The sequence below is a fragment of the Podarcis liolepis genome, assembly GCF_965112155.1.
Source record: "Podarcis liolepis genome assembly, chromosome: 18".
Classification (NCBI taxonomy): Eukaryota; Metazoa; Chordata; class Lepidosauria; order Squamata; family Lacertidae; genus Podarcis; species Podarcis liolepis.
This window is the reverse complement of record NC_139572.1, coordinates 9,023,378-9,050,716: the sequence shown is the minus strand read 5'-3', so window position 1 is coordinate 9,050,716 and position 27,339 is coordinate 9,023,378. Positions and strand designations below refer to the sequence as shown.

The following is a 27,339-nucleotide window of genomic DNA, read 5'->3' as shown; positions in this document are numbered from 1 at the left end:
TACTGGCATGCAGGGAGGACAGGAAAATGTAAATTGACACATACAATTGGCAGGAGGTTTGCAGGAGGAGATGCTTTGAGATAAAACTTGACAGGCCTAGTAAGGTTAGAAAGTACCCCGCAAGTCTTTTGCCCATGTAGTTTCATGGCTTTTCTCGGATATTCTGCTACTTTCTCCAAACTCTCATGCCCACAGCTCTGATCTTGCCTAGAGGTTTCCCCCAGGCATCTGCTGGGCCTCTGGGCTTCATGGCACATGGGCCGGATCCAACAGGCTTGCTGGCCGTAGCCCTGTTCCGAGTCCCGTGACAACAGAGTGCAAAGCTCGGTGGAAGGTTAGGCCAAGCAAACAGGAGACAAGTCTCCAAGAACTCTTGCATGAATCCGCCTACGAAGCCAAGCCCGTTCCGACGGTTGGGCAGACAGCATCCCACGTAGTCAGACAAGCCAGAGGTCAGGGAATGCAAATGACTCTGTCTTCTCCTAGTTTTACAATTTAGCCCGTTAACATTCCACGAAATAATTTTAAGATCCATGCAGATTCAGTGGTCAGCTTCTTTATTTCAAACAATAATCAAAAATTATATACCGTATTTTTCGCTCAATAAGATGCATCGGAGCATAAGACGCACCTAGTTTTTGGAGGAGGAAAACAAGAAAAAATATATTCTGAATCTCAGAAGCCAGAACAACAAGAGGGATCGCTGTGCAGCGAAAGCAGCAATCCCTCTTGCTGTTCTGGCTTCTGGGATAGCTGCGCAGCCGGCATTCGCTCCATAAGACGCACACACATTTCCCCTTACTTTTTAGGAGGGAAAAAGTGAGTCTTATAGAGCAAAAAATACGGTAATGCTTTGTATCTTCCCTTTACGCATTCCCTCCCACTTATTTCTTCCCACCCCATTTTATATTCTGCCTTTCCTTTCAAAGTCTTCCCTTAACACCTCCCCCCTCCCTTATATCCTTCCTTTGTAGGCATATCACCTAAGAAAACAGTTCAACAATATAATACAGAATTATACATAAAAAGGAAATAGAACAATGCAGTACTATTAGCAAGCTGTGGGGGGAGGAAACTCAGTTTCCTTCTCATTGTAATTTCTTTGAGCCCCAGAAGGTCTCGCTGTCTCTTTTCTCAGTTCTTTCTTTAGCTGTCCCTTCTTGTCCCTTCGGCGCTCTTCTGAAGATCTTGCAAAAGGAAGAGCTCATATTACACTCTGAGATAATTCCGGTGCATTGCCCTGTGAATTGACTGTCCCTCTGTTTCCCACGGAACAGTCCTAACATTCCATCATGTGATGTTTTCAAGCTAACAGCTTGCGGCTGCATTGCTTCTATATCGTAACATTCATAAAGTGCTTGACCAATCAACAAGCACCCTTCCTGACAGCGCCCTCTTTCCTTTGGCAATCCGAAGCGCGGGATCAGGAGAGGCTGCCAAACATCGCCCTCTAGCGACGACTGCGCTGGTACTGCAGCTGCCAAAGCAGGGAAGGGCGAAGAAGCCATTGAGACGAAGGGCCTGCATTTGAGTTTTCCTCCATTGAGTAGGAATCTTGAGAAATGCATAAGAAATCATTCCAGGGACGGGTTCTGATCCTGCCAAGGTTGCTTATTCAGGGAAAAGGTGGCCATCCGAGGAGGGGCTTGGGCCCGGGAGAAAGGTGGGCCCGGTAGAGAGAGGGGCCCCTGGGGGGATTGGCACTCTGCACGCCCTCAGAGGCTTCGTAGTCTAAGCTCAGGGGGCTCTCTGAGCCAGCAGCTCTCTGGGGGGTGAGGGGTTTCTTCCCATTTGTCAACATCCTTCTTAAATAGTGGTGCCCGGAATTGGACACAGTATTCCAGGTGGGGTCTGACTAAGGCAGAATAGAGCTGAGTCTTGTAAGCCACTGGTATTAGTAGCAATAAAAGTAATAATAATCACAACAAGATTAGACTTCGTTAACAAATATTTATGCTGCTTAACTGTGTGTGCATTGCAATCACTTATTCATTGTTGTGCGTAATAATTTTAAGTGCATTCTTAATATTACGATCAATGTGCAATACTTTTAAAATGCATAATTTCTTTAAATATAAACACAGAAATAAATGAAGCTCTAAATTCATCAGATGATGACCTGTGCCACAAACTGGGAACCAGGCAGAGGGGCTTCTCGGTAGTGGCGCCTGCCCTGTGGAACGCCCTCCCCACCTCCTTTCACAATGACTCACCCAGATTGGCGTAGGCGGCCTGCCACTTCCGTGAGCGCCGGAGTTCCCTCTCCCCTCTAACCCTATCCCAAACCCTATCCCTATCCCTAACCCTGGTCAATGCAATAAAATTCATTGGATCCCAGTCACGGCTTGGCTAAGGTCAGTTGCTACTCTTTGGAACAGGGAGCAGAGCTTGCACAATACAGAAATTAAACCAACAGACTACGGAAGATGTCTTAAATGAATTTCTCAGTTTATTGATATACAAAGCTTAGGAGAACGAAATGATGTGAAGTGAGCTTATGAATGATAGTGCATAAATGCAGGAAATGGAGCATAGAAAACTGAATACATAGAACTGGCATAACCAAACAGTATTGAGAAATATTAGAATTGATATGGTTAATAGGTAGTCATGACAAAGGAAACAGACTCAAAAACCTAACTCCTCTCTCCCTCCAGCCTATCTTGTTGTGAGATAAATATAAGTTCCCAAAACACAAAATTATTAGAAGATAATAGTATACAAACTAAGGGCAGTAGACCAGGACTCATTGTAGTCATGGGCAAAGCAAGGTAGCAAAACATTTCTTCCCATCTTCCTGTTTATGTGAACTGGACTACACAAAACCAGGGCTACGAATGAACACAATCTCTTTCAGAGGTGGAGAAGGAGGAACATGGATGAGCAGGTGTGTTTCCTTTATGCACTTCTGGACACAGGAAACATGGACTATTTTAAGAATCAGGTGTTCCCTTAATTTCTGGTTGTCAGGTGCTCCTTTGTGTTCAGATCAGGCCTCAGCACAATAATGTAACACTTGGGAAGGAAGATGCAGCCCAGAAGCCCAGCACTGGAGGCCAACATAGAGAAGATCTGCACGGCCACCATGTACTTGCCCTTGGTGCTCAGGTAGGTGGGCACAAAAGACACCCAAACACTGCAGAAGACCAGCATGCTGAAGGTGATCAGCTTGGCTTCGTTGAAGGAGCCAGGCAGCTTCCTGGCTAGGAAAGCCACCGTGAAGCAGGTGGCAGCCAGGAAGCCCATGTAGCCGAGGGCAACGTAGAACATGGCCACAGACCCTTCGTTGCATTGCAGGATGATCTCTTCCACCTGGGAGCGCATGTCGGGCTCTGGGAATGGGGGAGAAGAGCCCAGCCAGATGGTGCAGATGAGAACTTGCCCCCCAGAAGAGGAGATGACAATGGAGTTGGCCAGACTCTTGCCCAGCCATCTCCTCACCCTGTTCCCGGGCTTTGTGGCCAGGAAGGCCAGCACCACCGTGATGGTCTTTGCCAAGACAGAAGAAACAGCAACTGAGAAGATGATGCTGAAGGCCGTTTGTCGGAGAAGGCAGGTCTCTTTCCTTGGGCGCCCGATGAAGAGGAAGGAGGGCAGAAAGGAAAGCAGGAGGGAGACGAGCAGGATGTAGGAGAGGTCCCGGTTGTTGGCTTTGACTATGGGAGTTTCCTTGTATTTAATGAAGATTCCTAACACAATGCCTGCTATTAAGGACAAGAAGAGGGAAATGGAAGCTAAAACCATTCCCAAATATTCTCCATAAGTCAGGAAGGTGGTAATCTTGGGGACACATTGATCTCTGTCCTTGTTTGAATGGTGATCTTCTGGGCATTTGGTGCAATGTTCTGCATCTGGGGAAGAGAAAAAGAATAGCTGTAGCATCAGTTACATCCCTAATCATCTGTGCTCTATTAACATGGTGATCTAGGATCAACTGAGAGGCAGTGACCACTCCACTTCTGTTAACTGCATGGTTTGGATCCTGCCTATTCCTCTTTGTCTGAACCTTTAAAATGCAGACATTGCTTCCATGCAATGTTCATAGCAGTGAGATCAAAACGGTCCATAGATTATATTGTAATTCAATATAATTCAGCATAGATTATATTGTAATAATTTTCACATGAAGTATTTATTTTTATTGTGCTTTTGCTGTTAGTAATTTGCTGCTTTTCATCATCTATCCATTATTTTTGATAAGTGTCAACATTATTTCCTTTTTGTGTGGCTTGGTCTACAAAATCAAAAAGGAATGCTTTGCGGACATTCCTCTCACAGCTGCCCAGTTTGCACCCCAGATATTTCTTCCTTATGGTCATTCCTATCAACTCACTTCCTGGATGTAATAAAGGTGATTAATACTATGGAAGTTGAGGAAGGATTCCCATTCCCCTATGTCTGCAGAATTCTCACAAAAAGTGTGTGAGACTGAATTTCTGCCCTGTGTTTACTCTCTCCAGGAATTTCTTCCCCCTTGGAATCACCCACCTTCCCGAGTGGAGAAGGTTCCTTCTGCACACTGAGCACAAGCATAGCAGCAAATGGGCTTTCCTTCGAGAACCACCTTGGCGTATCCAGGTCGACATCTTTCTGTACACCTGGAACGAGGTACGGCCTAACCAGAAAGACAAGAAGGTGCAACCAAGAGGAACAGTTAGGAGTATTTGTGTGTATGTAATTCACTCAACGCGATCTCTATAGCATGGTGGTGATCCCTGACAACTGGTCTCGCCAGCTCAGGATGATGGGAGCTGTAGTCCAAAGACAGCTGGGGACCCAAGTTTGGGAAACCCTGATCTACCCCAAGATTTGCAGTTGTGGCCCCCAATGAATCATTCAGGAAATCATCACAGCTCTACATCAATCACATAGAGGTTGGGGAGGGGTCTGTCTGGCAGGGAATCCTGAGAGATCCCAGTTGCCGTTTCCAGCAGCCAAGATCCCCAGTTGCCTGCCATCTCCCCATTCCCTTAATGCGGTCAGTTCTCTTTAGCTGCAGAACATGATCTCTGGAATGCAGCCTTGACCCCTCATCAGGGTCCTTTCAACCCCCCGCTGACCATTGGGGTGACCAGAATATCTTGTGCTTTATATTTAGTTCAGTACAGCTGAGGTTTGAGCCACAGAACTCTGTTTCCTCTTCTCCATTTACCTGTTTCCCTTCTTAAAAGAACTTCTAAGCAAATGACAATGGGTCTGACATGTGATTCCCCCAAATTTCAGGATTCGAATAATCTCTCACACGGTTCATTCTCGTGTTTGTGTGTGTCAGAGAGAGAGAGAGAAAGAGAGAGAGAAAGTGCTTTGCTGTTCAATGCCCAACTGAAAGGAGAGTTGGGTTTTGGGTTTTTTTTGCCAAATTGCCTTAATTCATTTTCCAAATTTCACCACATCAACCACAAATTGAGACAAATTTAATACAAGTAAGCTTACTCACAAACTTTAAAAAATATACAATAAATCTGTAATTATCATATATAAAATAAATTACTTTTCATCCTTCTGCATGTATGAAAGGTCAATATCCTTTATTTGAGCATCCCAAATTCCCCTCGTATCCCAGCTGCTGTAGAAAGAAGGCGTGCTGGTTCCAGCTGTTACTGGACAGTCACCCTGACATGGTCATTCTGCAGTGGTTGTTCAAGGAAGATCACAATCAGGATCTCCTAGCCCCCTCCCCCAATTATCCCCCCTACCTTATTAAATTTCCTGTTCCACTCAATGGCTTCTGGGTTAATGGTGAACTTTATGCCAGCAGATGCTCCTCTCCTTATATTTCCAATTTTCACAAGGGCACGAGACTTATTGGGATAGATCGCCCAGTTCATAATATTGAAGTCTGCTGGCAGCTCCCAGTTCTCATCCAAGCACAGTCTGCCCCTGGAAGTATTCAGACACCGGATTTCTCTCAAGAAAGGGTGAAGCTGGAATGGCAGGGGAAAGCGCCAGCATTAAGAAACTGGGAAGCTACAACTGGCAATTAATCAAGCCAAAATGGGGAAAACACCAGGGCCAGGGGGGCTATCAGCAAAGTACTATAAGAAATTACAAGATTATTTGGCACAACCACTAAAAGTTTTAAGATACTTAGATTACGCTGATTCTGAAAAAAGATACTATCAGTCAAAAATGATAGGCTGATTTCTCTATTAAATAATGACTATAAACTGTTTGCAGACCTATTGGCAAACGACATGAAAGTGGTATTAATGGATTTAATTCATCAGGACCAGGCTGGTTTTTTGCCAGGCCGCCAGATGAAGGAAAATATAAGGAATATAATTGATATAATAGAATATCTGGAGGTTAGAAATGATAAGCAAGCAGTGTTGATTTTTATAGACGCAGAGAAGGCCTTTGACCATTTTTTCATGGACTTCTACGAAGAGTACTATAGAGATGATGAAATTCAGAGAGTCATGACAGTTCTGGAGGTCCATTCTTAACCTGACACTGTTCTTAACCTGATGTATCACTTTAGCTAGTGGGGCCTTACGCTGCCGCTGCACGATTTCTGTTCTCATCCTGAAGCAAAGTTCTTAACCCCAGGTACTATTTCTGGGTTGCCAGAGTCTGTAACCTGAAGCGTCTGTAACCCGAGGTACCACTGTACTTAGAGGAATTGACTCAATTTATTCTGACTAACAGGCTATGATGATAGTAAACAACATAATAACAGAAAAATTCAAAATTATTAAAGGGACAAGACAAGGATATCCTCAGTCACCATAATTATTTTCGTTTTAGAGACCCTGGCCAGAAGTAGAAGATCAGATGAAGAAATAAAAGGGAAAACAGTAGGTTAAAGGTAAAGGTAAAGGGACCCCTGACCATTAGGTCCAGTCGCGGCCAACTCTGGGGTTGCGGCGCTCATCTCGCTTTATTGGCCGAGGGAGCCGCCGTACAGCTTCCGGGTCATAGAATAGAATAGAATAGAATAGAATAGATTCTTTATTGTCATTACACAAGTGCAACATTGCACAAAGTGCAACGAAATTGGATGCCATCCCTTAAAACAACAAAAGCAAAACAACAACAACAACCAAACAAACCACATTCCAGCCACACCCACACCACACCCATCAAACTCCCAGGTCACACTATCGAGTTACAGCATTCAAAAAGGCCACAGCTCTTGGATAGAAACTGTTTTTCAGTCTATTTGTCTTTGACTTGATGTTTCTATATCTCCTGCCAGAAGGCAGTAGTGCAAACAGACAGTGTCCCGGGTGAGATGAATCCTGCAGGATGTTATTTGCTTTCCTAAGACAACGGGAACCGTACAGTTCTTCCAAAGATGGGAGAGGATGACCAATAATCCTTTGGGCTGTGGTTATGACCTTCTGGAGCACCTTCCTCTCCCTAGCTGTACAACTGGAGAACCAAGCACAAATACAGTATGTAAGAATGCTCTCTATGGAGCCTCGGTAGAAGGACACCAGCAGTCTCTCACTCAGATTGTTCTTCTTTAAAAGTCTGAGGAAATAAATTCTCTGCTGGGCCTTCTTCACCAGAGCAGTGGTATGTGCGCTCCAAGTCATGCCCTGATCGATAGCTACTCCCAAAAACCTGAATTCCGCCACCCTCTCCACCCGTTCCCCGTTGATATACAAGGGCTGAATGTCCGCCTTTTTTCCCCTGTAATCCACCACCAATTCCTTGGTCTTAGCCGTATTAAGAGCCAGATTGTTCTCTCCACACCAAACACAGAGCCGCTCCACCTCGTCCCGATAGGCGGACTCATCCCCTCCTGAAATGAGCCCTACCACCGTAGTGTCATCAGCAAACTTGATGATTTTGTTGCTGGAATAGATGGCTGTACAGTCATACGTATAGAGAGTGTAGAGCAGGGGACTCAACACACAACCCTGTGGTGAGCCGGTGTTAAGGCTAAGGGCTGTGGACATGTGTGACCCTACTCTAACCCTCTGGGAACGTTCTGACAAAAAATCCAAAACCCAGAGACAGGTGGAGTTGGTGAGTCCAATCGCCTCTAGCTTGGACACCAGTCTATGGGGGAGGATAGTGTTAAAAGCAGAGCTAAAATCCACAAACAGCAGCCTCACATGACTCCCCGGCTGCTCCAGATGGGACAGAGCAGCATGGAGAGTGGTATTGATGGCGTCTTCTGTGGATCTATTTGTCATCATGTGGCCAGGATGACTAAGCTGCTTCTGGCGAACCAGAGCAGCACATGGAAACGCCATTTACCTTCCCGCCGGAGCGGTACCTTTTTATCTACTTGCACGTTGACGTGCTTTCGAATTGCTAGGTTGGCAGGAGCAGGGACCGAGCAATGGGAGCTGACTCCGTCACGGGGATTTGAACCACCGACCTTCTGATCTGCAAGTCCTAGGCTGTGTGGTTTAACCCACAGCGCCACCCACGTCCCAACAGTAGGTTACAAAGCATATAAACTCAAGGCCTTTGCAGATGACTATGTGGTAAGTGTAGAAGACCCCATGGCTAGCCAACCAAGGTCTTGAACAGATTCTCAAGTTTGGAGAAGTAGCAGGTTTTAAACTAAATAAAGGTAGAACGAAAGTATTGGTGGAAAATGTGACAGAACTGATGATTGAGAAGAAAGTTTAGTATTTAGGAGTATGGATAACAGCTACAAACATAAATATTTTTAAGAATAACTATACAGGAGCTTGGAAAGAAATGAAAAAAACAACAAATAAAATATATATATAAAAAATAGAGATATCTGGAGGGTGGCAGCACGACAACAAGACTTTTCTGTGGTGGCTCCTTGCTTGGGGGATGTTCTCCCAGAGAGGCTCCCTGGACACCTTTGTGACAAATCTTTAAGTGCCAGGCGAGAAAGTTATTCTGTAACCAGGATTTGGGTGGATTAAACCATCTCTGGGCATTTTAATGTGCTTTTGGTTTGCTTGTTTTCTTTCTTTCGTTTGCTTTTTCTATTCTCATTTTGTATTTTTATTCTGCAAACCACCCTGTGATCTTCAGATGAAAGTTGATATATAAACAGAATAATACTAATATTATTACTACAGACCCTCCAAAGGTCAAAATGGCACCCAGTTGAGAGGTGCTGGAGCTGAGTTCCAGCTGGTTCCCCCTGAAGAAAGCCCTGGGTATAAATAGCAAAATGATCGTTATGGGATGGGACATCCCTATTTTCATCGGAGACATGTTGGAAGGTAAGCTACTATTAGTAATAGTAACTCTGATATTTTACAGGTTTATCCCCAGTCAAGATCAGCATCTGTGTGGACTGCAGTTTGCAAAAGGGGGAAGGAAATACCTGCCACGGCTGAAGCCTTTGGGGTCCCCATTGCTCTCCTTCCTCCACCATCAGCCTCCTCCGGGATCTCGAGGAAAGCGAAGCATGCAAGGCCTGAGCCACAGCCTGAACATTGATGTAAGTGCCATAGCTGTCATCAGACAGGACTATCTCATGCTCCCCTTGGGGCAATGGCTGCAGTTTCTCCTCCTCTCTGCATCTTATCCTGCCTTTCACGGACAACTGATGCTTTGAATATGAACACTGAAATGCTTGATTGAAATAATCCACAAGATTGGCCTGCAATTTATATTTGCCACCTTTGCTGCTCCTTATTCCAGTCTCAATTGCAAAGAACAGAGAACCATGGAGGTGCTGGAATAAGATTGGAGGGATGTAAAAGCCAGTTCTGATTTCTAGCAAAGCTGTTGTGATCCAGACTTTCGCGCCTATTTCCTTCTCATAGACATGGTTTATTGCCATGAGTATTATGATAACATGTGCATTGGTTATATAGGAAACAAATACCCCAACTTGTCTCCATAGGAAAAATGGTTCCCCAGGTGTTATAAATTCATCAAAATAACTTTCTGGTACTCTTTTTGATAAAGCAATGCAGATCCCTTTGCTGAGCATCAGAGGTTTCACAGCGCTCACAAATCTTTCTCCACTGTCATTGTCTAGAGTGAAGAGGCCAATCCACGTCCATCCAAAATACAGGAGCAATTCAACAATCCCCTGGTACTGACTTTCCTCTTTGGGACTCATCCGGTAGACAAAAGGGAAGAGGGTTTTACCTTCGAGAAACTGGGCAGTGAAGCCATAACTGATCTAGCAAGGAAAGCAAAAGATCAGCAATTTATTTTACTTTCAGCATAACAGATATTTAATTATCTGAAATGACTGACATCTAAATCTCTGCTGGCTGAGGCTGATGGGAGTTTTAGTCTGAAACATCTGGAGGTGACAAGTTGGTGAAGGCTCAGTTTTGAAAAAGGGATGTTGCATCCATAGCTCAGGATTTTCCCATTTTGAAAAATATCCCCACTTGACCTCTCCAGAAAGAAAGTAGAATTTTATGCAGTTGAAATTCTCTGTGCTTCCATGCTCTCCCACTACTTACCTGTGGGATTTTGTAGATGCCTGACAAGGCTGAAATCACTTTTGAGATGACAGTCTTGCCTCTTTCAAGAACAGCCAGCAGGGGATTCTGTTCTCCACAGTGATAATTGGGAATATTGCATCCACTGCCTGCAAGCAGCTCTAGCATGGCGTCTGAAGTCATCTTTGCATCTATATAGTTCTCATAGATGTTGTATCCCAGGGTGATGTTGGGTAAGAGACTGAGATCCTGGTTGATCTCTTGGATGATGGACAGGAAAGACAACATGTACCAGACGAACCTAGTTAACTCCCTGCAATAAATGAATCCTTTAAAAAGAGCGAAACTGATATTCATATTAATGGGAGGAAGGAAACATTATATGACCCACAACGCTTAGATTTATCCATCCATCCATCCATCCATCCATCCATCCATCCATCCATCCATCCATCCTTTTGCATTAATATCAACCCTTTTCCTGTCTAGCATTGAACAAAATTTTGGAGACCTCTGCTCCATGACTGGAGCTTTGATGCAAACAGCACACAGAGCTGTTCAACAGTGGAACAGACTCCCTCCGAAGGTGACCATGTGTCATGGATGCTTCAGGTGTGATACCTCCGAGTCCCTTCCATCTCTACAACTCTATGATTTTATTCTACTGTGGTTCTATGAGTAGGAAATGAAGGCGGCCCTCAACATTTGAGATATACTGGGAAGCTGCTCCAGAGGTTGCTTTTGCTGCAGTGGTCTTTGGCGCCTTCCAAGGGGCTAGACTACAGGTAGATAAGAGACAATTTTATTGAAGGAGGGGAAGCACCAAATACCTCAGTCCCCTTTGACTTGGAAATGAGGCCTGTTGGCTTTCAGGTTTGAGTGTGTAGCAAAATTTATAATTTTGCTCATATTTTTCATCGCTGACTCCAATGAGGACACCCCCTGGTCTGTATTATTTTACATAATCATTTTATTTAAAGCATATCATTCCTGTTCTTCACCCATAAGAATCCAACCATTTTCAGGAGTTTCTTAAAACACTTCTAATTAAAAAAAAAAATGACAGAAAGGGGAAAGTGCTGGGATTGGAGGAGGAAACCTTTAATGTAGCTGAGACAGATTTCTCCATGATGGGCTGCAGGTCTCCCGTTGCATTGTGTAAAGAGAACTGTGACAAGGTTGTTCACAAATGATGCCAATAGAATAAACATAAAATAATCATAGCAGCTTGGAAATTGCTTGAGTTTCATGCCACCCTCTGGCTTTGGAAGAAACCTCAAACACCTCAATACTTTGAAATGAGGCCAGTTGTGTGTGGTCAAAAAAGGAATGATTCCTTTTCATATTTTAGAGATCTAAGTCCACTTACAAGGAACTCCCCTGACATATTATTTTATTTATCCTTTCAATTAAAGCACATCTTTCCTGCTCTTCAGCAGGAAAAATTCCATGTGCAAAACCGTAGCATTCCTTAATGACAGTTTATGAATTGTCCAAATGGAATAATATTGAATAAAACCTTTGAGCCTTGGAAATTCACTGAGTTTCATGGCATCCTGCAGGTGGGGAAATTCAGTGCATCCTTTTGAACCCTGACCAGATTCACTGGTATCCTTGCATTCTACTAAAAGCAACACAGACACATAGGAACAGGATTCTTTTACTTAGGAAGACAGAGGGAAGAAGGAAATAAGAGAGGTTTTTTTACTGGACCCCCCCATCTCCCATCACCCCCAGCCAGCAAGACCAATGATCAGGGCAGGGCAGTCCTGCAACATCAGCCCTTGCCTCCCCAGCCCTGAGATAGGGGCTCTTTCCTATTACAACCATTACAAGGACTGGAGGACCGTGAAACCCATCCGCATATGATTTTACATACACTTCACTCCTGATGAAGGGTGTCTGAGTAAAGATGTATGGCATTGTCTTATAATGGTGTTTTGGAGAGATGATCCCACTGATGAGAAAGTGTCCCGGCCGGTAGTAATTGCGAGCATCCGTTTGATCCCTGACCAGATTCAAGGGGCATTTCGCCTTGTGGTTCCCGCAGACTCCAAAGGGCATCATGAGCAGCAGAAGCAGCAACAGAAGGAGCAGGGATCTCATTCTGGCTCTGCCTCCTCCTCCTCTTACCTGCCAAGGAGGCAAAGCAGAAGAACCCAAAGACTCTTGCAAGGCCAGACTGCCTGGGCTTTCCCAATCTGGGTGGTTTTCAACTCTACCTTTGGAGCTAGGAAGCACAAGGCAGGCACACCCCTCTTTCGCCAGCTCTGCATCTTCACTCAGTCTGTCTCCAACACAGGAAATATTCTCTGCACCAACTTTTTCTTTCCCAGTCACAGTTCAGTTAATATTGCCATGCTGTTGTTGCTTTCCGAGGCTCATGCAATTTCCAGAAACATCTCCTGAGCTTTTAGAAGATGAGATCACTATAATTTCGACTATTCTAAGTGGAATAAGTTTCATCACAATAACTTTCTGGAGTCTTGAATGGCTCAAGCGGCAGGTGCAGAGCTGGAGAAAAACATGTTGGACAGAAGTCAAGGGGTGTGCTTGGAAGTTGGAAGTTTGGCCTGAACTTTGCTCACAAGCACCAAAGAAGGAGCTGGATCCAACCATGGACTCTCCTTCCTTGGAGGTTTTGAAGCAGAGGTTGGATGGACATCTGTTGGGATTCTTCAGCTGAGATTCCTGCATTGCAGGGGGCTGGACTAGAGGACCTTAGGGTCCCTTTCCAAGTCTCCCATTCTATGATTCATTGGAGGTTTTAAGAAGAGGTGGGAGAGTCAGGGATGGACAGCAGCCAGATGAAGGAGTCCCAGCCTTGTATCCCAGGCATCCTAAGCCCTTTTAAAATGTGGGGTTGTTTTTATTTTGATTATATATGTTGTGGTTTTATATTTTGAACCGCCTTGAGACCTCCAGGGATAGGGCGATATATAGATTCAGTACATCAATAAATAAAGGAATAAATATGAATAAATAAAAATCAATCAATGGAGAATGCTGAGAAATGCCATCCTCAGTACTGTCAACTGGATACATGGTGGTGGGATCTTGTTTCTTGGAGGCTGCTAGAGACAGAGACTGGTGGAGCCTGCGATGGGGAGGGATTTCTCAAGCCCACCCTCCAGCTGCTTTGGGTGGGTCTGGGCTGCTGGATTCCTGCCGCTCTCTTCTGGTTCTCCCCCTGAAGGGAAGTAGCGCCTTGGTGGCTTCGAAGCAACTTCAAGTGAATTTCCACCCCATCTTTGAAAGGCTTCTCCAACAGAGGGAAGCTCTCTGGATTTGGTGGAGGGGAGAAATGTTGCTCTGAACTTTTGACTCTCCCTTCCCCTTCGACATGTTCTGCGGAAGGTGAGCTTCTGTTGCACATGGAGCCAACTTGCTCCTCGTCTTTGAGCAGAAACTTCTCTACTCATAAACAAATTGTCTGTGCACAAGCCAGACAAGGCTAGTATTCTAGCAGCTTTATTATTCTTTATCAATTTATTTATTCTTCTTTATTTATTTACTTATTTAATCTGATTCATAAAATCCAGCAGCACTTGATTAGGCCAATAACCCCTAAAGCACTTTATTTTAAGATAAACAGGACATTCAGGAAAAAGTTTACAAAGTTACTTCAGAACATTAAAAAAGTGAAAATAACAAAACGGACTGAAATTGTATCAGCTTCCGAAGAATCTGGGTGGATGCTATATTTATTAAATTTTTTTTTTTTTTAAATTATTAAGTCTCCATAGATATTCCAAAACACTTAATTTTATAAGGAATGATTTTAGAGTGTTGTTTGTGCTGTACTTTTGTACTGTTTTATTGTTGTTAGCCACCCTGAGCCCGGCTTCGGCTGGGGAGGGCGGAATATAAATAAAATTTATTATTATTATTATTGTCTACCTACCAGAGTTTTTTTTAAAAAAACAACTAAATACAGAATGACTCCCCACCCCTCTTGATGTTTGTTTTATTACTCCTTTTTATCACCTGTTTTAAAAAACATGTTTATATTATCTAAGCCCCGAAGTCGTTTATCAGTAATCCTCTGCTTATATTTCAAATCCTGCCTTTGACTTCATGTCTGGATGTTAGTGTGACAGATAATATAACAGTGGTCTCCATTCCTCCTTGAACAATTCTTCCTTATGTCCTCTTGGTTTAGCAGGGAATTTCTCCCTTTCCGCATCTTCCACCAGCTTCATCAGCCATTCCTCCTTGGTGGGGAATTCTCCTTCTTTCCACTTCCGTGTCTATAAAGTCCTGGCTCTTGTGGTTGCATTCAGAAAACCTAACGAACCACCGGCCAGTTTCTCATCTCCCTTTCCTGAGCAATGTTCTGGAGCGAGCGGCCGCAGACAGGGGCGCCGACTTATAAAAAATATTGGGGGGGCCCATACCAGGGTCCTGCCGCTGGTTCGCTCGGGTAGCCGGGAGAACGCAGTTCGAGGAGGCGGTGTTGGGGAGAGACCCTCGCTCAGGGCGCCACTAGACTTGGCGGCCGGCGGCCTATCTGGGGGGTTTTGGAGCGTATTTCAGCGGAGCGATTGGGGAGGAGGGGGCTTGTTGCCGGATTCTTCAGCTGGGCCGGAGATCCGCTGCTGGGGGGTCCCTGGGCCGAGTTGTGAGCACGGCCTGCTGAAGGGAGATCCAGCCGATTGCGCGACGGGGACGGCCGGGGCTCTCCGGCTAGGGCGCGCGGCTGGCTGGCTGGCGAGGGAGCAGGTGGGGAGGAGGCGGGGGTCCTCACTCTCTTAGGAAACGCACCCGCGCGCCCGATTGCCACGAAGTCCGAAGGGTGCGTGTGTGGAATTAAAAAGCAAAAACGAGATACGGGCAGGGCAGGCAAAGAGTTTTCTGCAAGAGGATGGAGGGCAGGTTGAAGAGAAAATCACTCAGGATGAGACAGTCAAATCAGCCATGATAAAATGGGCTCAGGATATTGGGTATAACATCATGTTTGAGGACTGGGAAAGGTTATGGACCACCGGAATGAAATTCACGGCATGTAATGCCTTGAAGGAAAATATTATGAAAATGATTTATAGGTGGTACATGACCCCAGTCAAGCTTGCAAAAATATATCACCTGTCTGATAATAAATGTTGGAAATGTAAGGAGGCTGAAGGGACATTCTTTCACCTCTGGTGGACTTGTCCAAAAGTGAAGTCCTTCTGGGAAATGATCTATAATGAGTTAAAAAAGGTATTTAAGTATACCTTTCCCAAGAAACCAGAGGCCTTCCTCTTGGGCATTGTTGGCCAGAAAGTGTTAAAGAAGGATAGAACTTTCTTTATGTATGCAACTACAGCAGCAAGAATACTTATCGCAAAATATTGGAAGACACAAGATTTGCCCACACTGGAAGAGTGGCAGACGCAATTGATGGACTACATGGAACTGGCTGAAATGACTGGCAGAATCCGAGATTTGGGAGAAGAAACAACGGAAGAGGACTGGAAAAAATTTAAGGACTATTTACAAAAACAATATAAGTTGTATGAATGTTAAAAATTTACACGATTCGGAAACTATAGCTTCAGCAATTAGATTTGGGAAACAGGAAATTATATTTTAAGTAAGAAAAGGTCAAAATCTAAGGTAATACTATGTTTAATTTAAGATATAAGTAACTGATGAAAAGTATGTTAAATTTAGAGGTATAGTATTTGAAAAGTACAAAATAAGGTACGAAACAATGTAATAATTTGCTGATATCTTTATTATAAAGAATGCAGGGTAAGGGAGATGCGAGGAAGTCCAGTTAGTTATATAAAAAATGTGTTGAATGGTTGGTTTTCTTTTCTTCTTTTTCTTTTTTTTCTTTTTCTTGTTCTTTTACTTTTTTCTTCAGTGTATGTTTCTAACTTTGTATTTGAAAACTTAATAAAATATTTATAAAAAAAGAAGAAGAGAAAATCCTTTCGCTTTTCTGGGGCGCAGGGAAGTCTCAGAGCCGGAGGTTGGGGAAGGGACCCCCTTTGCTCTGCCCTCTTCTCCCGTCTTAGATTCGCATGGGGGTCCCCGCCCGAGCTTGCCTGGCCACCGGGCCACACAAGGGCCGCGCTCTACGCGGCGCACCTTGCTAGCCGTGCAGCTGTCCTCCGCGGCTGCGGAGCGGCCCTGCGCCGGTGCCCAGCCCCTCTGGGCGCCCACTGCGCTGCCAATGACAAGCGGGCGACGTCGCGGGCGGGGAAGGCGTCGCTTTCTTTCCCGATCCTTCATCCTCCCAGTCTTCCAGCCCTTTTTTGGGTTGGAAGCTCGTCTCGTTCGCCCTTCTCCTTTCTTCACCCTGCGCGCAATTTTCCTCCCTCGTCTCCCTCCCCATTTCTCCTTCCTTCCTTCCTTCCTTCCTTCCTGACTGAGGGGCTTGGGCTCGGGCTCGGGCTCGGGCTCGGGCTTCGGGTAGGGCTCGGGCTCGGGCTCGGGCAGCCACAGCGTCGGCGGTGTTGGCGATCGGCGGCGCGGGGGGATGGCCCTCCCGGGGGAGCCGGCGCTGCTCAGTGGGGTTGCCAAGGAGACAGGCCGGCCGCCCCCCTCCCCCGGCCCGGCGCCCCCCGCCGCGCCGGTGCCCGTTATCGAGCTGGTGCGCGCCGGGCGCCCTATAAAAGCCGCGGACGCGCCCACCGCCGCCCGAGATTATTGGGGGGGCTGAGCCCCCCCAAACGAATTTTTGAGGGGGCTCGGGCCCCCTCAGGCCCCATGGAGTCGGCGCCTATGGCCGCAGACCAGATCCAGGCGCTTTGGAAAGAAACTGATTTTCTGGCTCCGTTTCCAGTGGGGTTTAGGCCATGGGACAAAGAAGCAGCCAAGCCGGCTGGGAAGTGCTGGGACTGCGCCGTCCTTTGGGCCGAGTCCTGTTCTCCAGGGCGGACTGCTGACTGCGGAGTCACTCTGGCATGGGACTGGGCAGCCATTTTGTCCCTGCGTTCTCTGTAAGGTTTCAGTCAGAGTCAGTCTGCCTCAGTTGTGAGCAGTGTGGAATCTCCGTCAAACTCTTTGGAACCATGTTGTTTAGGAAGAAGTTTATTTTAACTCAGTAAAGTCAATTAAAAACTCTGCATTAGTAGTTTACGCTGCGCGTCAGTTTAGGTCTGACGTCGTTTCCAGACGGTGTTAGTTGGGGAATGCTTTTCAGCTCCGGGAGCCTTGAATGTGGGGTTTACAGGGCTCCATCCTTTCCACAGGGCACTGGCTCCCGGTGGAGTACAGGATAATAATAGTAGTAATAACAATAATAATAATTTATACCCCGCCCATCTGGCTGGGCTTCCCCAGCCACTCTGGGCGGCTTCCAAAAAAATATTAAAATACTGTAATACATCAAACATTAAAAGCTTCCCTAAACAGGGCTGCCTTCAGATGTCTTCTAAAAATCTGGTAGTTGAATAATAATAATATGTAGGATAAGGTTAAGATGCTGGCTTAACCTTTAAAGCCCTATATGGCCTAGGTCCCTCGTATCTACGGGGCCGCCTCTCCTGGTATGTCCCATGGAGGACCTTATGGTCTTCAAACAAAAACATCTTGGAGGTCCCGGACCACAGGGAGGTCAGGCTGGCCTCAACCAGAGCCAGGGCTTTTTCGGCTGTGGCCCCGATCTGGTGGAACGCTCTGTCCCAAGAGACCAGGGCCCTGCGGGACTTGACATCTTTCCGCAGGGCCTGCAAGACGGAGCTGTTCAGCCAGGGCACAGTCGGACCCCCTCCTTTGGTCATCCCCACAGAACTGTAGCCCAATGGGTGCCATTAATTTGATTTTGAATTGATTTTAGAATGAATTGATTTTAGAATTCTGTGTTACTTTTATTGTTAGCCACTCTTAGCCCGGCTTCGGCTGGGGAGGGTGGGATATAAATAAAATTTTCTTTTTCTCCTTCTTCTTCTTCTTCTTCTTCTTCTTCTTCTTCTCCCCCACATTGTTTAACATCTACATGAAACCACTGGGTGCGGTTATCCGGAGGTTTGGAGTATGTTATCAGAATTATGCTGACAACACTACGCTCTATTTCTCCTTCACATCTGCAGGGGAGGCAGTGGAAGTGCTGGACTTCCTTGGTCTTGTCTTGGTAATGGATTTCAAGTGGGATTTAGGCCTGGTTTTGGCACAGAAACTGCTTTGGTCGTCCAGTATGGTGACCTCTGTTGAGAGAGAGAAACATGTCCCTGATAATTCTTCTCGACTTCTCACCGGCTTTCGGTACCATTGACCATGGTATCCTTCTGGAGTGACTCTCCGAGCGAGGGGTGGGTGGCAGCGCTTTGCGGTGGTTCCAGTCCTACTTGGATGGTCATTTCCAGACAGTGTTACTTGGGGAATGTTTTTCAGCTCCGAGAGCCCTGAATGTGGGGTTCCACAGGGCTGAATCCTATCCCCACATTGTTTAACATCTACATAAAACCGCTTTTCAGTCAAGGCTTGGCTAAGGTCAGCTGCTACTCTTTGGAACAGGGAGCAGAGCTTAAGCGATACAGAAATTAAACTAACACACTTAGGGAGATAACTTAAATTAATTTCTCAGTTTATTGATATACAAAATTTAGGAGAACGAAATGACATGAAGTGCACTTGTAAATGACTCAGCATACAAAAGATTCCCACCCCAAATTGTCTGTGCACAAGCCAGAAGGTCTCGCTGTCTCTTTTCTCAGTTCTTTCTTTAGCTGTCCCTTCTTGCTCGCTTGCGTTCCTCCTTTCCTTCCTCCTCCTTTGGGCGTGGGCAGCGTGAGCTAGCAGTTTTTCTACGCCATATTGCCCTTTCTTTTCAAGCCACCTTCCAGGATCGTTCCCCTCTCAGTCCTGTCTTCTCTTTCTCCTCCACCACCGCAGACGCTGTCGTTCTCTCGCACTTCTCCTTCGCCGTCCACCCTTTGCCCGCTGTCTTCTCAAAAGGTGTCGGGCTCTAGGACTGGGGCTGGCCGTGTGGGACGCCGGCGTAGGGCCACGAGAGTTTGGGTTTCTCGCCCCGCTTGCCTCCGCGCTCTGATCTTTTCTTCCTCCTCTCCAGTTTGGACCACAAGGATTAAGACCTGTGCAAGGACAACAAAAAGGAAATGTCCCTTAGGACTCTGGCGCCTCCAGGTGCTACTTCCCCTGCCACCACTGGCGGAGGAAGGTGGGGTGCGGGGGGGGGGGTATTGCCCCAAGTGTCATCCCAGGGGGGTGGCAAAATCTCCCCGGGCAGATCGGTGCAAGCCTCCCAACTCCTCCTCATCTTGGTTCAGGGTGGACACAGCTGCGATGCTGCCGCATCCAGCGCCTGAGCCGCGTGCAGAGTGGCCTCCTTTCCCCCTGCACCCCACTGCTGCCTCTTGTATTGGGTTGCTCTGGTGGCACTGGTGGTGCTGGCGGCAGCGCTCTTCTGAAGATCTTGCGAATCCGGGAGATGATGGAACCCAAGCAAGTGGGGGTCTTCGGGGGCCTCTCTTCCTCGCAGTCCTGTGAGAAAAGTAAACAATTCACCTCCAGATTCTGGGAAAATGCCGCAATCATTAATCAATCAATCAAACAAACAAACAATTGATTGATTAAATCTGTATGCCGTCCTTCATCTGAAGCTGTCAGGGCGGCTTACAGCATAAAAATACAAAATAAAAACACAACATATGTATTAAAAACAAAAACGAACTCATAAGCCAACCTCCCAATCCACAAGCATGTTGAAAAGGCCACGCGTTGTCCAATTAGCCCAAGGCTGGTTCTAGAGCAGAACTTTCCATGTTGGTGACACACTTTGGAGGCATTCAAAAGAGATATCTTACAAAACAAACACCAAACCAAAAGCAACCCAGGAGAATTATCTCCACCCCCCATCGTTCTGAGATCCAGCGCTGAGAGCCTTCTGGCGGTTCCCCACTGCGATAAGTGAAGTTACAGGGAACCAGGCAGAGGGCCTTCTCGGTAGTGGCACCCGCCCAGTGGAACGCCCTCCCGCCAGATGTCAAAGAAATAAACAACTATCTGACTTTTAGAAGACATGTGAAGACAGCCCTGTTCAGGGGAGCTTTTCATATGTCATGAATGAATGTATGTTTCGTCTGACCTCGATTATGCTTTCCTCCAGGTGTTCTCCAGGTGTGGGGCACGGCAAATAAAGGGCCTCCTTGTCCTCCCCGTCCTCCTCTGGGGGGCTCTCTGGTACTTCCTGTGGCTCTTCCTCCTTGATAGCCACTTCAGAGGCTGCCTGCCAGCAGAGACAGGACCCCAGAGGTGGTGGCAGTGGTGGTGGGGAGAGGGGAGAAAGAGAGCAGCCCAGAATGAGACAGGAACCCACATTGAGTCGCTAGCCAGGGAAGCCCTACAGCCCTGGCGCCATGGGGGGCTGGTCCATCAGGACAAGTGGGGCAGCAAGCATACCCTTAGCAGCCCCCTGCCTGCCTGCTGCCTGCCTGCCCCCTTGCTCACGACCAGTCCAGAAGGTGGCCTGACCGGCCGGCCGGCTTCCTCCTCCTCCTCCTCCTCCTCCTCCTCCTCCTCCCCAGCCTCAGGGTTCTCCAGCTCAGCAGGGCTTCCCTCCTGCTCTGTCTGCTACGTACCTCATTGAGGGAGTCCCAAAGGGAATCCAGGGAGGACAGGGAGGAAACACTCGAAAATGGTGACATACTTGGAACCTGCAAGGAAAAGATGCAAAAAACGAGCAATTAAAAAACGCAACCAAACGTTAAAACTCAAGGCACCCATAACTGAAACAACAGTTCCATCCTGCGGTTGATATGCTTCCCTCGCCTTCTGCCAATCACCACTTAGGCCACGGCCACCTACCCAGTTGGGACTGAGGAGATCCAGCCGTCTTGCGGTCTCCTCCTCGCCTTTTCCTTCATCATCCTTTTCATGGAAATTGTCATCCTCGCTGGCTGACTGCTGGCAGAGACAAGACCCCAGAGGTGTTGGCGGGGATTAAGGAGAAAGAGAGCAGCCCAAAATGAGACAGGCAGGAACCCAGAAGGCAGACTCTCCTGCCCACATTGAGTCGCTAGCCAGGGAAGCCCTACAGCCCTGGCGCCATGGGGGGCTGGTCCATCAGGACGAGTGGGGCAGCAAGCACAGCACATTCACTCTCAAGGCACCCATAACTGAAACAACAGTCTCATCCTACGATTGATATGCCCCCCTCCCCTTCTGCCAATCACCACTTAGGCCACGGCCACCTACCCAGTCAGGGCTGAGGAGATCCAGCCGTCTTGCGGTCTCCTCCTTGCCTTTTCCTTCGTCCTCCTTGACATTGAGAATGTCCTCCTCAGTGGCTGACTGCTAGCAGAGACAGGACCCCAGAGTTGACGGTGGGGAGAGAGGAGAAAGAGAGCATCCCAAAATGAGAGAGGAACCCAGAAGGGAAACTCTCTTGCCTACATTGAGTCGCTAGCCAGGGAAGCCCTACAGCCCTGGCGCCATGGGGGGCTGGTCCATCAGGAGGAGTGGGGCAGCAAGCATGGTCTGCCCTTAGCAGCCCCCTGCCTGTTTGCCCCCTTGCTCTCAACCGTCCAGAAGGTGGCCTGGCCGGTCAGCCAGCCAGCATCCTCCTCTTCCTCCTCTTCCTCCTCCTCCCCAGCCTCACGGTTGCCCATGTGCAGCTCAGCAGGGCTTCCCTCCTGCTCTGTCTGCTACGTACCTCATTGAGGGAGTCCCAAAGGGAATCCAGGGAGGACAGGGAGGAAACACTAGAAAATGGTGACATACTTGGAACCTGCAAGGAAAAGATGCAAAAAACGAGCAATTAAAAAACGCAGCCAAACGTTAAAACTCAAGGCACCCATAACTGAAACAACAGTCTCATCCTACGATTGATATGCCCCCTCCCCTTCTGCCAATCACCACTTAGGCCACGGCCACCTACCCAGTCAGGGCTGAGGAGATCCAGCCGTCTTGCGGTCTCATCCTTGCCTTTTCCTTCGTCCTCCTTGACATTGAGAATGTCCTCCTCGGTGGCTGACTGCTAGCAGAGACAGGACCCCAGAGTTGACGGTGGGGAGAGAGGAGAAAGAGAGCATCCCAAAATGAGAGAGGAACCCAGAAGGCAAACTCTCCTGCCCACATTGAGTCGCTAGCCAGGGAAGCTCTATAGCCCTGGCGCCATGGGGGGCCGGTCTATCAGGACAAGTGGGGCAGCAAGCACAGCACATTCACTCTCAAGGCACCCATAACTGAAACAACAGAACAGCGGCATAGCCAGCCGCTCGGGTGCCCGGTTCAACGCGGGGGTCCTGCGGGCGGGGGGCGCTGCCTGGAGCCTATCCTCTGCCTCCCCCCCCCCCCAGCTGTAGGGCGGCTGAGGGAGAGGCAGGGGGCAGACCCAAGCCCCACGCTTCTGTTTCAGGCAGCACCCAGCCTGCAGGGGCCCAAGCCACCAAGTCACCCCCAGGAGAGATGCGTGGATCAGGCACTCTGCAGCCCCCCCCCCCCGGTAAGTGCCAGCCCCCGCGGTGCGGCGCCCAGTGCCAGCCGCGTTTTTTGACTCAACTAAAAGGTTTGGTGAGCCCAATTTTTATTTTAAACACGGCTTTATGTCCTTTTGCCACCCCCCTCAGTGATGACACCTGGGGCGGACCCCACCCCCCACCCCCACCCTCCTTTCTCTGCAACTGCAACAGAAGAAAAGGACTCAAAACTCCCTTAGCAGTTTCCTGCTGGTCCCCTCACCATTTCCCCAGACATCAGTCTTCAGACTTTGCCTTTTCGGTGCCTAATAACAGTTTTTTCTGATTCACTTGCAGAGAAACCACCAAAAGGCTGTTGGCCTCAACTGTAAAGTGAGGCTGGGATTCTGAGCCGATGTCACAGCCAGGTTCCGATCAGTCCATTTCCTCCAAGGGGGGGGGGACACCTGTTTCCCCTGAGGGTGACCGCTGAACACACCACCCAAGGGAAAAAGAAGGAGAAAAGCAGAGAAATCTTTTAATTCTGTAGCAAGAACGAATGAGTGCCAGGAGTTTTCTTTTCCCTGCACTCCTCCATTGCCACACCTTTTCATTACTATTATTATGCTAGATTTAATGAACACGCATATCAGAGTAGCCATAGTCTTTGTCGTAGTACATTACCGTATTGCCCTGATTATAAGCCTCACTTTCCCCCCAAATTCCGACCGCGAAAGGTTAAAGTGCGGCTTAAATTCACGACCTTACGAAAGCTGGCTTTTACAATATCGCTGCCGGAACAGACATACGGTAAAATGGAACAGGAGAGAGTGCCTGCGGAATTTGAAGGGAGCGGCTTATATTTAGTTATATTATATTATATTATATTATATTATATTATATTATATTATATTATATTATATTATATTATATTATATTATATTATATTATATTATATTATATTATATTATATTATATTTGTCAGGGGTTCAGGAGCAGAGGCGAGGGCAAGGGAGGAAACAGAGAGCGAGGGGGAGGAGTCCGAAGAAAAGATGAGTGATGACGACGACCCGAGATCTCCGAGTCTTTCCAGTGAATCAGAAGATTCACAGAAAGGAGCGCCAGTGGCCAGAGCAAGGGGGGAGCTTAGGGGGACACCCCAGGAAGAAGGGTCCAGAGGGGACTCAGAGAGCAGCAGTTGGAAATCGGGACCAGCTTCCCCGCCAGAGCGCAGTAGGGGGGAGGGGTCCCAGGTATCGGGATCAGGCGGCTCGCCGCAAGCGGGAGGGTATGAGTCAGGATTGGCCACACCTCCATCGGGGAGCGAGGAAACGGTCAAGAGGAAGGTTGAAGGCTGGGCGCGCGCGCCAAGTTCAAATGCACAGGAAGGCGGCACAGTAAGCAGCCCGGATAGGGAGCCAGGTCCTAAAGCCCGCCGCAAGGAGGGAGAAGAGTCCGGGGGGTCAGCGTCAGAAGAGTCCAGAAAGGAAGAGACCATGGGGAGCAGAGGGACCCAGAGGAGGAAGGAAAGACGGAAGAGGTGGAGTAAGGCTAGAGTATTAAGTTGGTGTACAGGAGGCGGAGACTCAGACGGAGCTTCGCCGGTCTAGCTTCTAAGACGTAGAGCTGCACGCAGCAGCTTGGAAATGGAAATTGTAACTCAATAAAGACTTTTATAAAGTGAACACTGGCTAGCGTGATCCTCTGTGAGCTAGGATCTGGGAGCAGCTCTGACAATATTATATTATATTATATTATATTATATTATATTATATTATATTATATTATATTATATTATATTATATTATATTATATTATATTATATTATATTATATTATATTATATTATATTATATTATATTATATTATATTATATTATATTATATTATATTATATTATAATATATTAGGTATCATTGCAATCAAGGTGATGAGATAATAATAATAATAATAATAATAATAATAATAATAATAATAATACAGTGGTGCCCCGCAAGACGAAATTAATTCGTTCCGCAATTTTTGTTGTTTAGCGAATTTTTCGTCTTGCGAAGCACGAAATCCCATAGGAATGCATTGAAAATCAATTAATGCGTTCCTATGGTCAAAAAAAGTCCAAACAAAGCCAAATTTGGTACAACAACAGTTTATTAACTGCTCTTTAAAGTCACACATACTGTAAAGAGCAGTTCAAAAATTTAAGGGAAAATAAATTAACTTTATAAACAAAACATGTCTTTGTTTTTAGTCAAAGAAAAAAAAGTCGCGAGATGTTTTCGTCTTGCGAAGCAAGCCCATAGGGGAAATTCGTCTTGCGAGGCAAATCGCGAACGGAAAAACCTTTCGTCTAGCGAGTTTTTTGTCTTGCGAGGCATTCTTCTTGCGGGGCACCACTGTAATGGTTTTCCCGGCCACTCTGGGTGGCTCCCAACAGAATATTAAAAGCACTATTAAAATCACAGCCACAACATGCATTTAAAGCATTTTTGGAGCTCTAAATTGCAGGTCAAACAACTGGCGGGTGGCCAGCGCCATTTTGGCCTCTGTTGTCCAGGGCGCAGGAGCCGCTGGAGGTCGGGAAAAGGGGGAAGCCGTTCTCGGTGCCTCCAAGGGAATGAGGAAAAGGACGAGGTCTCTTCGCGACTTCCTGGGTTATGGGGGTTGATGAGTATAAGAATTGGAAAAATTATTATTTTTCCAATATTTTTCCAATATGCAACGGTGGCGGCGAGGATTCTGTTAGCGCAAAACTGGAAAACCTCTAATATACCCACGGTTAGAGAATGGCGGATGAAACTATTTGAGTATATTGAATTAGCGAGACTGACACAGAGGATTAGGCATCAAAAAAACGTAAGGCTAAAAAATGATTGGGATAAATTTTTAAATTATATTGAAGATTATTTGGGAATTAAAAAAATAACAGTGGACGGAATGTAAAACCTGTAATGTATAGAGTCATTATAATACAACTGCAGAATGGTTATAAGTTTATTCAACCTAAACCGAGATGGAAGGAAGCCAATGTGTAATGTCTGTACGTTTGTCTTTTTCTATATATATATATATATATATATATATATATATATATATATATATATATTCTTTTTCTTTCTTTATCTCTCTTTTACTTATTTACTCTTATCTTTTAAATGTTTGTATGTTCTGGTTGATGTAGTGATTTTAGATTTTATTGCATTAGCCGTGTGGCCATAGCATGATATCCATTGAAATAACAACATAAAATGGGGGTGGGGAGGTAAAGGTAGATATTGTCCTGGGCGAATACTTAAAGAAAAAAAAAAGGGATAACAATAGCGACAGGGGGTTTAAAACATCGAGCGACAGATAGTACAGAAACAAAAAGACAAAAAACAAACAAACTGCTGAGGCTGGAGGAGGACCGTTAATGTAATTCGTAAGAGCTAATAAAGAATTAAAAATAAAATAAAATATGAGTATAATAATTGATGATTATCAGTTTATTAGCAGGCCAGGAGGAAGGTTGCGCAGGGCAGCCTGGGAAGGGCGAGGGAAAGGCTGTGAGGAAAAGCCTTCTCTCTTTCTCCATCGCTCTGCCCCTCCATCAAGTTTAAATGGAAGAATAAGAGAAAAATAAAACGATAAGAAACAGGATCCTTGTTTGTGAGAAGAAGGGGCAGCAAAGCATGCTGGGAAGAAGGACCTGAGGGAAATGAAATGAAACCCAATAAAGGATAATTTATCAATAAAGCTAATATGTGAAACGTAACAGAAGACATCTTGGGGCTTATTTATTTAATTATACAATGGAAAAAGGGTAAATTTCAATTATAGGAAACAGGATCCTTGTTTGGAGAAGAGGGGCAGCAAAGCTTGCTGGGAAGAAGGATGTGAGGGAATGAAACCTAATAAAGGATAATTTACCAATAAAGCTAATAAGTGAAACCTAACAAAAGACACCTTCAGATTTATTTATTCAGTTATACATTGGAAAATGGGTAAATTTCAATTAAAGGAAGCTGGATCCATGTTTGTGAGAAGAAGGGGCAGCAAAGCATGCTGGGAAGAAGGACGTGAGGGAAATGAAATGAAACCTAACAAAGGATAATTTATCCATAAAGCTAATAAGTGAAGCCGAACATAAGACTCCTTGAAATTGAATTATGTGGTTATACACTGGAAAAACGAGTAAATTTCAAATTTATTCATGCTGGGATTCGACCATTGGCCCAACGGAGCTGGCAGTGCATGCTGGGAAGTCTGCCCCCCCCCAGTGTGAACCGTGCCGGTGGAGGCTGGCGGGAGTCGCAGGGCCTTTTGAAGGTGGCCCCTTCCCCTCCGAGGGCCACATGACCCTCCTCGTCCGCCAGGGACACCAGCGCCTAAATTCATCAGATGATGACCTGTGCCACAAACCGGGAACCAGGCAGAGGGGCTTCTCGGTAGTGGCGCCTGCCCTGTGGAACGCCCTCCCCACCTCCTTTCACAATGACTCACCCAGATTGGCGTAGGCGGCCTGCCACTCCCGTGAGCGCCGGAGTTCCCTCTCCCCTCTAACCCTATCCCTAACCCTGGCCAATGCAATAAAATTCATTGGATCCCAGTCACGGCTTGGCTAAGGTCAGCTGCTACTCTTTGGAAGAGGGAGCAGAGCTTG

General features: G+C 46.5%; 3 protein-coding genes across 3 annotated transcripts in view; all 3 read right to left on the bottom strand.

Annotated features, from left to right (window-relative positions):
- LOC310697399 (uncharacterized protein) overlaps nucleotides 1-27,339 on the bottom strand; it is a 164,697-nt gene that overhangs the window by 109,685 nt on the left and 27,673 nt on the right. The window contains exon 2 of the mRNA XM_083484020.1: nucleotides 26,669-27,012. The gene's annotated coding sequence lies outside the window, so the exon portion shown is untranslated. The remainder of the gene's footprint in view (nucleotides 1-26,668; nucleotides 27,013-27,339) is intronic.
- Nucleotides 1,671-13,786, bottom strand: LOC310697271 (vomeronasal type-2 receptor 26-like). Its single transcript, XM_083483729.1, has 6 exons — nucleotides 12,232-13,786; nucleotides 10,374-10,665; nucleotides 9,272-10,081; nucleotides 5,697-5,924; nucleotides 4,489-4,615; nucleotides 1,671-3,851 (listed from the first exon to the last, which is right to left on the bottom strand). Exons 1-6 carry the CDS (start codon nucleotides 12,456-12,458, stop codon nucleotides 2,953-2,955), a joined length of 2,583 nt encoding a protein of 860 aa, XP_083339855.1. The 5' UTR covers nucleotides 12,459-13,786; the 3' UTR covers nucleotides 1,671-2,952.
- LOC310697184 (uncharacterized protein) overlaps nucleotides 18,979-27,339 on the bottom strand; it is a gene marked incomplete at its 5' end in the record, with an annotated part of 34,295 nt that continues 25,934 nt past the window's right edge. The window contains 6 exons of the mRNA XM_083483506.1: nucleotides 18,979-19,787; nucleotides 20,392-20,532; nucleotides 20,885-20,959; nucleotides 21,501-21,596; nucleotides 21,958-22,032; nucleotides 22,183-22,278. Coding sequence (XP_083339632.1) covers nucleotides 19,560-19,787; nucleotides 20,392-20,532; nucleotides 20,885-20,959; nucleotides 21,501-21,596; nucleotides 21,958-22,032; nucleotides 22,183-22,278 — 711 coding nt within the window. The 3' untranslated portion in view covers nucleotides 18,979-19,559. The remainder of the gene's footprint in view (nucleotides 19,788-20,391; nucleotides 20,533-20,884; nucleotides 20,960-21,500; nucleotides 21,597-21,957; nucleotides 22,033-22,182; nucleotides 22,279-27,339) is intronic.